Source organism: Doryrhamphus excisus, chromosome 8, assembly GCF_030265055.1.
Source record: "Doryrhamphus excisus isolate RoL2022-K1 chromosome 8, RoL_Dexc_1.0, whole genome shotgun sequence".
NCBI classification, from domain to species: domain Eukaryota; kingdom Metazoa; phylum Chordata; class Actinopteri; order Syngnathiformes; family Syngnathidae; genus Doryrhamphus; species Doryrhamphus excisus.
Window position 1 is genome coordinate 14,598,861 of NC_080473.1, and position 12,028 is coordinate 14,610,888.

At 39.9% G+C, this 12,028-nt stretch overlaps 2 protein-coding genes and 1 long non-coding RNA gene across 9 annotated transcripts in view; 2 read left to right on the forward strand and 1 right to left on the reverse strand.

Annotated features, from left to right (window-relative positions):
- Positions 1-3,570, forward strand: part of git1 (G protein-coupled receptor kinase interacting ArfGAP 1) — a 45,585-nt gene extending 42,015 nt beyond the window's left edge. For all 6 annotated transcript variants that reach the window (XM_058080749.1, XM_058080750.1, XM_058080751.1 and 3 more), the window contains 3 exons: positions 12-188; positions 1,315-1,378; positions 2,320-3,570. In XM_058080749.1, the coding sequence (XP_057936732.1) occupies positions 12-188; positions 1,315-1,378; positions 2,320-2,535 (457 nt within the window). In that variant the 3' untranslated portion in view covers positions 2,536-3,570. The remainder of the gene's footprint in view (positions 1-11; positions 189-1,314; positions 1,379-2,319) is intronic.
- A 2,375-nt stretch (positions 3,571-5,945) lies between these two features.
- On the forward strand, positions 5,946-10,023 carry LOC131134988 (uncharacterized). Its single transcript, XR_009131506.1, has 3 exons — positions 5,946-6,103; positions 6,196-6,257; positions 9,289-10,023. It is a non-coding gene; the product is annotated as an uncharacterized LOC131134988 (long non-coding RNA).
- tp53i13 (tumor protein p53 inducible protein 13) lies at positions 6,534-11,650 on the reverse strand. 2 transcript variants are annotated; one of them, XM_058080757.1, is made up of 9 exons: positions 11,388-11,650; positions 11,236-11,313; positions 10,844-10,879; positions 10,503-10,561; positions 9,932-10,010; positions 9,309-9,437; positions 8,930-9,046; positions 7,718-8,627; positions 6,534-7,555 (listed from the first exon to the last, which is right to left on the reverse strand). In XM_058080757.1, the coding sequence occupies exons 1-9, from the start codon at positions 11,484-11,486 to the stop codon at positions 7,449-7,451; spliced, it is 1,614 nt and encodes a 537-aa protein (XP_057936740.1). In that variant the 5' UTR covers positions 11,487-11,650; the 3' UTR covers positions 6,534-7,448. The 2 variants fall into 2 exon arrangements, with proteins under 2 accessions (XP_057936740.1, XP_057936738.1); XM_058080755.1 differs by having other exon boundaries at positions 6,535-7,555; positions 8,930-9,124.
- Between the last annotated feature and the right edge of the window lie 378 nt (positions 11,651-12,028).

The following is a 12,028-nucleotide window of genomic DNA, read 5'->3' on the forward strand; positions in this document are numbered from 1 at the left end:
TGTGTTTTCAGTATGGGTCGCAGCAGCGAAGAGGAAGGGCGTGGGGAGGCTGAAGACAGAGGAGGTGGTGAGATGAGTGATCCTGACCCCACTTTACCGTGCACAGAGGATGTCATACTGAAGACTGAGCAGGTGACCAAGAACATCCAGGAGCTTCTCAGGGCTGCTCAGGAGTTCAAACATGACAGGTGAGACTCCCAACACTCCACTACCACTATCGATGCTATGACTACTGCTACTACAATTACATCACAGTTTTCTGGTAGGACAGTCAGCTGACTACAGGTGGTCCTCCGTTGTACATTCTCAGTCGAGTTTTAGTGTAAGTCGGAGCTCATACTTAAATTAATGCTTAAAGGGTCCCTCAACTTGGCTTAAATCTGTTATATACTGTTTGTAATTATGTTGTATATTGTTTGATTTGTGAACGGTACATTCAAAACAAAATTACATTCTAATTATTAATTCATGGCACCTGCCACGATAAACTACTTCTCAAGCAGGTTTTATGTTCATGGACCAAAAGTAGGTTTTATGGACCAAAAGTAGGTTTTAATCAAATTATGGGTGAGCATTCGTAACCATGAAATGCCATACACAGAAGGACCGCCTGTATAAATTAAGTGGTACAGAAGATGGATGACAAAATAGATGACTGCAGTTGCATTATGTAGTGAAGTACCACCTTTACACTCGTATTACACAGTATAGTGGACATAACAGAAAATAATACTCATGCTGGACTCACTGTGAGAGTTCCTTGTTTTTTTCCTGGACAGTTCTTGTCGTGGCTATTGTCTCATCAATGTAATATATTGGCGGCTGAATGACACCATGTCAGGATGGGTATATATTAGTCAGCCTTTTTATATGTGAAATAGACAAAGGGCACTACAGTATGTCTTACAGGCAAATGATCAAAACACAGCACGAGTGGTGCATCATTTCCTAGCTCCCTTCCTTTAGACTTTTTTTCCGACAGCGGGTTCGAACCGAGCATGTAGAACAGCACTGCCCTCTATAGCCCATACCTGTAAACAGCAGCTCAGGAAAAGACAATACTTCCATCACTGCAGTAACATCACTGACACCGAGTCAACTGTGTAGAATACTACACACACATTTAAATGCTTCTTCTGAATGCTGCATGTTTATATGCATTGTTGTTCATTCAGTCATTTTTCTGCTTATTGCTTAATTTAGGCAAATACATACATATTTTTTTTTCATCTGAGATTTTGCTACAGGTCATTTTTATAGTTCTCACCGTTCAGCTTTTTGTAAGCATTTAAATATTCTAATCACTCTCCTCAGCTTTGTACCATGTTCTGAGAAGATCCACTCTGCTGTCACTGAGATGGCCTCGCTCTTCCCCAAAGTAAGTCCACTTCTCGTCTTGTTTCTCAGCCTTTCTTAGCCAGTCATACACTGTCAAATCGTCCAACTCACTTTTGGTCGGATTTCAAGTTGTCAGATATGAAAGATGTAGAGCATACAGATGGAAACGACGAGCACAAGGCACGTACACAGCAGGATTAATATTGCAACAACACATCATCAGCAGGGTGACACAGCACCTCCTGAATAACCCTGTGCCTGACAATTGTCACATCTCAGACCATAATTTTACAGTGTATGCCTGGCTTTTATTCTCTCTATACCAGGGGTCTCAAACTCAATTTACTGGAGCTCGGGTCTGGGTGAGACTGGGCCGCATCAGGTTTTCCAAAAAAAAAAAAAACAACAAAAAAAAACGCATCTATTAAAAACAAAAAAAAATTTAAAACTTCGCTTTGGTTCCAATTTTCTACAAGAAAAGCTCTGATAAAACATTCCACTGTTCTCAAATATCTTACTTTTTATTTTTCTACACAAAATAAGATGAAAAATAAATAAACAAATCAAGAATATCAAGAAAATCAATCAATCAGTAATAAATAAATAAATATAATAATAATAATAAAATGGCAAATAATAAAAACTTAAGAAACCACATATAGTTGGTGGGTGGACAAATTATTTTTTTCAGATTACGATCAACAAAGCATTATTAGCAAAAACGTACCACTTCCACACGGATAGCGAGGATAACTATTAACAGTTGTTTAACCTTTAACATGAACATTAATCAAATGTAATAATTTTTCTGGGTACATGATACCACACAGCATCCATATCAAACTTGTGCGGGCCACACTAACATTAAACTTTCATATCAAGGCGGGGGCCTCAAACTAGTGTCCTGCGGGCCGCGTGTTTGAGACCCCTGCTTTATACTCACCTATTTACCTCCTTTTGATTGTCTTTGCATCTCCATAGCGACCAGCCCTGGATGCAGTCCACTGCTCGCTCCGCCTGTTGGCCTCCAGCGCCTCACGGTTACAGGTGGAATGCCGTAAAGCCGCACCCACGGATCCGGGTGCACCTGCAGTGGACTACCAGCTCCTCACTCAGCAGGTCATCCAATGCGCCTATGACATAGCCAAGGCTGCCAAGCAACTGGTCACCATCACCACTCGTGAGAAGAAACAGTGACGGTGCAAACGCGCAACAAGGCGCTGAGGGAAGAGATAAGACGGGATCGTACCATAGGGGGAGGAGGAGTGACCAAGGGGGTGTTGGGTGCTGTCAGGAAGGAATAGTATGGACTCTGCATGGGAAGGAAGCGTTGATGGAATGAGCACAGAGAAAGAAACCAAGTGGGAACTACAGCGTCTAGAATCAGACGTGTGACATCAATGGCTTGATGCGTGAGACAAACAAGAAAGCGTGGTGATGTACAGTACAGTGAAGCGCACCCTGACGCCATCTTATTTATTCTCCCCTGTCGCTCGTCATCCCCCCTTTTAGCCAACAACTGGACCAACAAACGAAGAACAACAACTGTGACAGCCCATTTTTATCTTAGTGGACGACGGCCTCGCCACTCTTCTTCTCTGGTTTGCTTTTGTAGAAGGGTTCCAGACTGTTCTTGGAGGTCCACAGCATGTTCTGTCCGGCATGTGTCTCCCCCCCCCCTTCTCCTTTGAACGTGCAGATTTGGGATGAGTCTGCATATCTGAAAACTTACAAAAACACTTAACACTGGAATAATTGTGATTTATATTTTTTGTTTATCATGTCTATTGTTTTTTTTTGTAATGATATTTTACTGACTTATCTTGATTTAATTGTTTCACTCATAATTCTCATGTAGTGGCACAGGGAGACAGTGTTTACTGGGATTTAATTTAAAAAAACAGCCTGTGAACAGTCCTGAGAGTTTCTCAAGCCTTCCTTTTAACTTATACATGCAATGGACGAGGGTTTTTTTCTGGTTCCAAAAAGACCAAAATCCCCTTGACTTTGATCACGATTTTAAAAATGAAACCTCAACTGTCACCTCATGTTTTTGTTTTTGTGTTTCTTTTTTTAAAAGAAACCTCATTTAACCGAGCCAGTGGAATCATCTCAGAATTAGCCATTGTGGAATGATGCAGCTCATAACACTTTTCATCATATATGACATTTATTTCACCTTCCGCATCGGCGTGCATGATCAAGGCCATGTTTTTTTTTTTTTTTCATGGATTCTAATGTCACGACCTGCTGATTTGGTCCTCATGGCATTTCCCTCTCAGTCTCTTAATACGTAGAAAGACACTTGGACAAAGCTGGTTGAATTGTGCCAAAGACAGAATGCAGATGGTATCGAACAAGGCCTCATTTTGTTTCAAGTCATCTGCTGGTTTCTCATCCTTAATAATCAGTTATTTTTTTTTAATGTCTTATAAAAACATTCAACCTTGCTAAATCCCAAGCACTTTGAAGAGATGGACCATCTTCAGCACTTCTCTGACCATTTCAGTGATGTTTTTCTAGGTTTTTGCTCGTTCAAAACAAAACCATGCTCTAAAAAAAAAAAAAAACGACTGCAATGTATCATTGCTTGATATTGAATGCCTTTGCACATGATTATCTCCTGTTTGACTGGCTGCAATGTTCTGCTGAAACAACAAATACTTCCAACTTCATCAATCATCAAGTTTTAGACTAGAGCCATATATATATATATATATATATATATATATATATGAACATATATTTTCATGCTATATTTTATATTAAACTACATGTTAGGGTGTCTGTTCTGTGAGATACATGTCTGTGAGATATCTACGTGTACTTGTTGGCCCAAGTGAGCATCAGGCTGTGAGTTCTATTCACCAAGCATCCAGTTCAGTTAGGCCTCGAGAGTGTGCTTACACAGCGGCATTGCCCTACTATGGCAGAAACAAGTTTGATCTCGCAAAGTAGGTCGTGCTGTTAGTTGCACTATTTTTTTTTTTTATCCAAGCACCAGCGGGATGAAGTAGCATCTTCTCTACAGTGTGTACTACACTCTCCTAAAGGTCATAGTTCAAGTGCATTAGGCGCTGGATGCAAGGAAATAAGAAAAGGTCTGAAACTCGCTTGGGTTTAGCATTACAGTCATCTCAAAATGGCGAGGGGGAGGGGTCCAACAATGCACACGACCCCTCTCCACCCATGTTTAGCGGACCCCAAGTAGGGTGTCTATTTGTGTGAATGTTACTACTTAATATCATCATGCCCAACACTTTTTTTTTTATTTCTCCATCTTTACACTCATGTCATCGGCTGGACCACCTTCCATAAGCCAGTGATTTATTTGGCTCCAACTACATTCTCAACCACTGGTGGTGCACTGTGGCCTGTTGCGTTGCTGTCCTTAAGTTTCTCCTGCAGCCCTACTTTTTGGGAGATCGGTGATGGGAGAGTTATCTTTTAACAAAAAAAACAAAACACTAAAAACTGTAAAAGTAGAGACAGAGAACAATGACTTGAAAAGGTCACTTGTAATGGAAACTCATAAGCTGTACATTTGTAATAAAATAATAAAAAAGTTAATTGTCTGTGGTTTGGTTGGGTTCTTTTCACTGGTGTGCAAGGCTTGTTTGTTTTATATACAGAAGCATTACAAGTATACTGTTATGAGTGTTTAAGTCACAGTATTTAGTTTTTTGGTGGTTTTGGCAACATAGAATCATTAACATACAGTTTTCCCACGTCCTCGGAAGTGGACATGAGGACTTACTATTACATACCATGTTTTTTTCATGTAGAATGACAAAGATCGTTGATACAAATGCAAGTGTGTAACCATTCATCATAGACATTACTTAAGAAACCAAACACAGTTGCATGTTTTTTCCATGTCCGGTGTTAATATAATTGTAAATATTGAGTATAAAATTGCATAAAGATCAGTAATTACATTTTCGAACTAAATACAACGATTGTTACTTTGACGTAAGACAATAATGCCAGTGTTTGATTTAGAAATAGTAAATCCTGCGGATGTCATGTGACTATCCCAGGGTGCCCCAAAATGGCGGCGTATTCAGGAAGATGTCGAGAAGTTTGCTAATCCCAGAGACGTATTTTTTTTACCACTAAAGGTAATTTTGAACCTGTTTAACAATTCCAGTGCTTTCATAGTTTGTTAAAATGTGAGTGTGTTTACTCTATTTTTTAATGGATTAATATCAAACAAGTAAACATTGCTGTGGCATGAGGCTACTAGCCTAAAAGTAACCTTAAATGTTTATTTATCCCTTTCATTCATCATTGATATGCATTCAGAATTGTTATCAGCAAGTCAAGCGAAAAATTGTAAAACTATAAAACATGTTTTGTGTTCACATTTTGGGCTTTCTGGACGCGTTAATTGGATGTACCTCATTTTTTGTCTAGTGGCGTCCATGACTCCTCAACTGAGACGTTTAAATATTTCCCGCCTCTGTTGGATGTCCTTTACAATTACTACCTTTACTTTATAACTACTTACAATTACCATTGGACATCACGTGATTCAATTTTGAATCCTCCCTAGTTTATCGGACTACATGTGTGGCTGCCACGGTAACAGTCGCGTTAGACAACTATCGCGGGAGTAGACGTCTTTCAATATGGCTGCCGTTGTAATCGTAGGCTAATTGCACAATTGGACCGCGTCTGTATGTTAGCTTGTCTGCTGTTAAAAAGTTATACTGTAAAGAATAACAAATGGCTTCAGTTGACGCGTGTGGTGCGAGCAGCTAAGGTAGGCGTTCAATGGGACACAAAAAAAGGATTAATGAGTAACGTGTATCCTAAAAGTCTGCATATGACGTTAAGAGGTGATCTTTGTTTTAGGTGTGTTTGGACGACACCATGCATCCCCAAATGGACCATCACCAGACTGCCGTACTATATTGGTAAGCCCATTGATTCTAATATCGAAGTCATTGTGTGGCTACATTCATTGGTCGCTAACATTAGTTGCTAACTTTTGCCAAATCGCTATTATTAGACAAAAACATCTAAGGGAGTTCAAATATTCCTTGGTATTTTCTCATGTTAGCCCAATTTAACAGCAACAAACGACATGAGCGTAGTCACTTTTCTTTGTCTTAAACATTTCCCATGTCACACTTTTTTATTTTAGGTCTATTCAATAACATAATATCACCTGGAAGCCTTCCCAAGTATTACATTATGTTGAAAAAACAACAGTATGACAACCACAATTTTCACAACAAGTTTTATTTAAAACCGTAATATACAAACTACATTTCAAAATGTAAAAAGACACGCAATATGCAACTTAACTATCGAAAACCTAGAATGAAGGAAAGGCCTGATAATACTTGTGCATTAAGAAACAATATAAAATATTTCAATATTGCTTTGAGTTTTTTTTTTAACTCAGTTGTGGTGTGGATGTGGCATGTTTCAAATTTCAAAAAGCAAATGCATCTCAACTTTGTGATATAAGTGACAAGGTGTATTGAACTTTGATCTGTTTTTTTTTCTTTCTAATTTTGTTGATTTTTTTAAAAAAATATTCCCAATACTTCACCATTCTTCTGAAATAATCTTTGTAAAATATTTTTTTTCCATAACATTTTCACTGTTTCCCGAACCTAATTTCCCCCAAAATATTTTTCTTTTTTCTCATATTGTGATGTTTAAAATTTGTCTTTTTCTTTAATATTTCAACTCCATGCTCGTAATTTACATTATTTTTCCTCACAATATTACAACTTTTTTCCTGTTGGAATGACTTTTTTTTTCTTGTAAATTATGAATTAACCATAAATTCAGTAATAATAAATAAAACAAACTTTGGACACCGCTGCCTTATTGTAATGGGAGTGCTTTGTCTACCTGTTCAATTCTACACCTCTGGCAAAAATCTTGCAGTGACCTACACACAGATGACTGCGAACATCTTTTGCAACATTGTGTGATGATTTACCTTCTTAATAAGTTGTCTTAAAGCCAGAATGATGCCATTTGAAATGACCATAATTTTTGCCAGGGGTGTAAACATTTAAAGGTTATAATGTGAAACGTCAATCTGATTTCAGCAAGTCCACAAACAAAGCAATAATTCATTCATTTGTTTACATCTGTTCTTCTGAGCTAGAGCTACTTGGTAAGAGAACACACTCCTGTCTTCTGCCTCTCTTCCGCCTCCTCTTTGCAATCTGCAGCCTCCTACGAATAACATCTATAAGACACAATCACAAATAATTAATATCAATGCAGTGGCACCTTAGTTCAAATACAAGGATTTGTGGTGTTTAAAAACATACTAAGATACAAGCACTTGATACTAAACAATACCAGTGTGAAAATGCTGATATGAAAAAGGTTTTTAATGAGCACAAACCTGCCACACTGTCATAGTCCTGCCGTGCTTCGTGCCAGTAGAGACTCGGCATGGTCCTCCAGTGGCGGTAAAGGCGCGTATGCAGCACTGACAGTGTGAGGAGAACGAGCAAGAAACCCAGTGCCGCTGCAGCCCACACAGCCTCATCCGACCTGGCGGTCCTCGGCAACCCGATGCTCACAAGTGTGGCTCGGCCCTCGGGGTCCTTATTGCAATCACACGGTTGGTCCTCCACACAGCTACTACAGTCATGGCTGTTAGGCAGGTAATTTACTGCCGCTGCTGTGGAATGTTCTGAGGGTGGAGACTCATCTTGCCCTTTTAATGAGTCTCTGTCACTTTTCTCCAACTCTCTCTCTCTTACATCTACTACTTGATTATCTAACACTTGTGCAGTGGAACCATATTTGGCAGGCTCGCTCTGTTCCAATGAGCCTTTAACTTGAGAACTGGCACCATCTTCAAGCCAATGTCTCTGAGTCCCAGTCCCAGGTAGTGTCTTATGTGTAGCCCCTAACACATTAGACCTTAAATGTTTTGGGGGCGAGGCTGAGGAAGCCTGATTTTGGATCTTGGTCAGAGATGTTGCTGCCCTCAGGTGAAGAGGATCTGAGCGAGCCACCAAAGCTGTTGGAGGTCCATGTGTGCTGTTGTGGTCTGAAGTGTTCTCAGACTTATTGATGGTTTTCAGTTCCGGCCATGTCAAAACACCGGATGCCTGAGTTGAACCGTTTGCTTGTATATTCCTCATTAGAACGTTGTTCTGTTTGGGTCGGATAGCAGCTCTTTTCTGCCGCTTCTTTGAATCACGTTGCAGATCTTCCCCATTTCTGTCCCTCGGGGTTGTTGAATCTTTCTCCGCCTCGAGCCACGATGAGATGATCCGCTCACAGCATTGCCTCAGAGATTCCTGGGAATTTGGATGAACAGCTGCTTAGAAACATCTACCTGAGATATTTTTATTTTTGAGAAATACATAATGAGTGTGCATACATGATCAGAGAGATGTTTACAGTACACAGTAATCCCTTATCTCATTATCATGGCCGTGTTTTCTGCTAAGTGGGATTCCTTCTTTATGAATGGAATATTTTCATAGTTATGGCATAGAAAACCTGTTTACGATCTTCTAACCGCTGTGGCCTGACTACACTATGTAGTACGCAACATTTCAAGTCCTCATCCTGAACCCTTTTTATTTGAAACTCATACCTTGGGCTCTGTCTGGCCTTCCTCTCCATGTGTGTGCTTCTGTCTCTGTCGGTTTGATGACTCGGTCAACAGCAGGTTGTACTTTCCACGGATCCGTTTGCGTGTGGTCGCCGTGCTCTGCAGCCAATGACAAACATCTGACGACGCCACAGTGGACAGCTCCAACGTTTGCCCCCAAGACACCAAAGCTATTGGCTAAATACATAGACAAAATTACATATACATGAATTAGTGCTTCTAATTAACCCAGTAATGTGTTGACAAAATTCCAAAGGCATTACATACTATAATATAAATTAATACTGTATATTGTAGCTTATCGGTGCGTAAAATATGCTCCTCCCTTCTTGTGTTTTAAGGCAGTAACATGTTTCCTAACCATGGATTTACTGAGCTGTGGATGTGGGCTGACGATGTAGTCAGGCAGACAGGAGTTGGCAAGGACGGACACAAGGAGCCGCTCGCTGATAGCAGTACAGGGATGGTAGAGCAATACAGCCGCTCCATGCTGGCAACACACAACAAACACAAATAAAAGGGAACGTTACTGACAGTATTCTCTTGTATAAAGTAACCACCTAATGTGTTTGCTAGAGCAAGAACTGATTTGATAAACACCGCTGATATATCTCAGATCAAAAGTCCAAGCAAGAATCATGTTGATTTGAAATGAAAAGGACGTGGCCTTTCAATAATCCATGATAACAACATAAATATTTTTGTAAATGTGTTAAAAATAAAGAACTAAGTATTCACAGCCTTTGGCATTAAGTTGAAATTGATCTCCGGTGCACCCCGTTTCCACTTCCTTGAGCTGTTTCTACAACTTATTAATTAGAGGCCCCTGTGGTAAATTCACCTGTAAATTCTGTATAAAAAGCTGCGGCACCCTACTGTTCTCACATATAGTATGCAATCAACAATTAACATGTTTGTGCTCATGTAACTGTGTACTGAGTATTCTGCCTGTGATGGAAAGAAACCTTTGGCGATAGAACTGACATGCAGATTATTGAGCCAGCGTTGAGGAGGGCAGTAGAAGTATTCTCCACTCTCGGCTTGGACCGGTCTGTATGCACCACTGCAAATCATACGTATAGACCAGGGGTGGGCAAATATTTGGACTCGAGGGCCGCATTGAGTTAACAAAATTGTCTGGGGGGCCAGAACATATACGTATTTAACACACACACACTATTTTATGCTTATCATTTTCCTTGAATTATTTGTCTAATTTTATCTGTAAAAGTGTTATCCTATATCAGTTGTATGTTCTCATGTCCCTTTTTTAGGAGCACTTTAAACATCACACCACATCAAACTATGTCATTTAATTTTACAGTTTTGTTGTTTATTTTTTTATTAAATCAGACATCCGACTTGCAAGTCATGTTGCCAGTTTGTATGTTAAAAGTTGAAGTTACTTAGAAAGCAACTGGCGGGCCGGATTCAAACGCTTGGTGGGCCGCATGTGGCCCCCGGGCCGTAGTTTGCCCACCCCTGGTATAGACAATCACACAACAACATAAAATGGCGGACTTTCTTAACACACTGTTTCTCTGCACACATTTACCTGTTAGGGATGCTGTGGCGATAGGAAATGGGTTTATCCATGCAGATCTGCCTAGCGGGCTGTCAAAGGAAATGCGGTCACATTTCATTACGTTTGTTGTACAAACAGTGAGTCATCAGGACTAATGTTGTGTAAAAGGTGACATGGTATTAGTGCTGACATTGAGGATGAAGGCGGAATTAAAATGACTTTTATAAGCATGTGCTTACAATGTATTGTTTGTACAATACAATGTGTTGTTTGCCTTTAAGAAGAGGTTGTGTCATGTTGCAGCGCCAAAGGTCAGGGGAAATTCAAAGAACGCAACACTTGTTAAAACATAGTAGTTTGTGTTTACTCACCTCGGGATCATACACTGTGTAAACACTGGGGAGTCTCTGTGAAGAGCGAAGAATGAACAATGATCAAACATCTGGAACAGCAACTTGAATTGTGAATTTTTAAGTGTTTAGAGCTGACTTTGGGGTGCACCCTGTACTGATCGCCAGTCAATCACACCGTATTGACAACTCACAATTAACCCTTTTGGACTGTGGTTCGAAACCCCACAAACAAACTGGGAGACATGCAAACTCCACATATATAAATCCATGCTATAAACATAGATCTTTACATATATCATATTTACATATATATACAAGAACATATTTGCTGGCCACATTAGGTGCACGTAATATATACAGTATGTGCACATAATGCGGCCAGCCAATATGGATACTGTATCCATGGTTACCTGAGTGGAATCAAGCCAAGCAGATCCGGGACATCCCTTGTAGACATCGTCTGGCGGTAGGTCCCTCTCCACAAACAGCTATACGAAAGGAACAGTCCCCAGTGAATTGTATACACGATACAATAAGTATAACCTGAAAAAAACTTGCTCACCTTTCCATTGTCACATTGTGAACCGCGATACTCGGAGACATAGCACCGACCCAAACAAAACGACAAAGCGGCCAACACGGCCACCGTGTGGGTCAGCATGCTAGTCAGTCATCCAGATGAAAGAAAGCGCTCCATGGAATCATGGCTGGGCTACTACAGCTCATACGGCAATTAAGTTTTCCAAGTCCGAAAGACACATCTCTTGAGCTTTAAAGAGTAAGTTTATCATGACGATGTCTTCTGTGTCTCACTTGGTAGTACACAGTTTCTACGCAAGGAAAACAAAAGTTTACTATTTGCTACCAACAACAACGGAAGTGCTTTCCTTGAACTTTCAGAATGTAAGCACATGCCACTTGATGCATTTGGTTTTATTAATACGATTTATTATTCGTGGGTGCATGTAGTTATTTGTTTATGATGTCATATTGTTGAGCTTTTTTACGAAAATAACTCAAATCTGTGAATGTGTTTTAGCTTTACAAACGGCTTTTATTTTTGTAAAAGAGTTGAAGTACCGGAATTACATTAGTTTAACTTCACTTCATCAGTCTCAAAAACTGCTACAGTTTTACGGAAGCTGGAACGGTACAGCTTTTTTTCCCTAATTCTTAGCTGTATGAATTGTAATCAGTAAATAA

Coding starts and splice junctions, on each gene's coding strand:
- tp53i13 (XM_058080755.1), bottom strand. CDS start 11,486: ATGCTGACCCACACGGTGGCCGTGTTGGCCGCTTTGTCGTTTTGTTTG. Junction 10,880..11,235: donor CTTGGCTTGATTCCACTCAG/GTAACCATGGAT, acceptor CGCTCTTCACAG/AGACTCCCCAGTGTTTACAC. Junction 9,438..9,931: donor GCTGGCTCAATAATCTGCAT/GTCAGTTCTATC, acceptor GTGTGTTGCCAG/CATGGAGCGGCTGTATTGCT.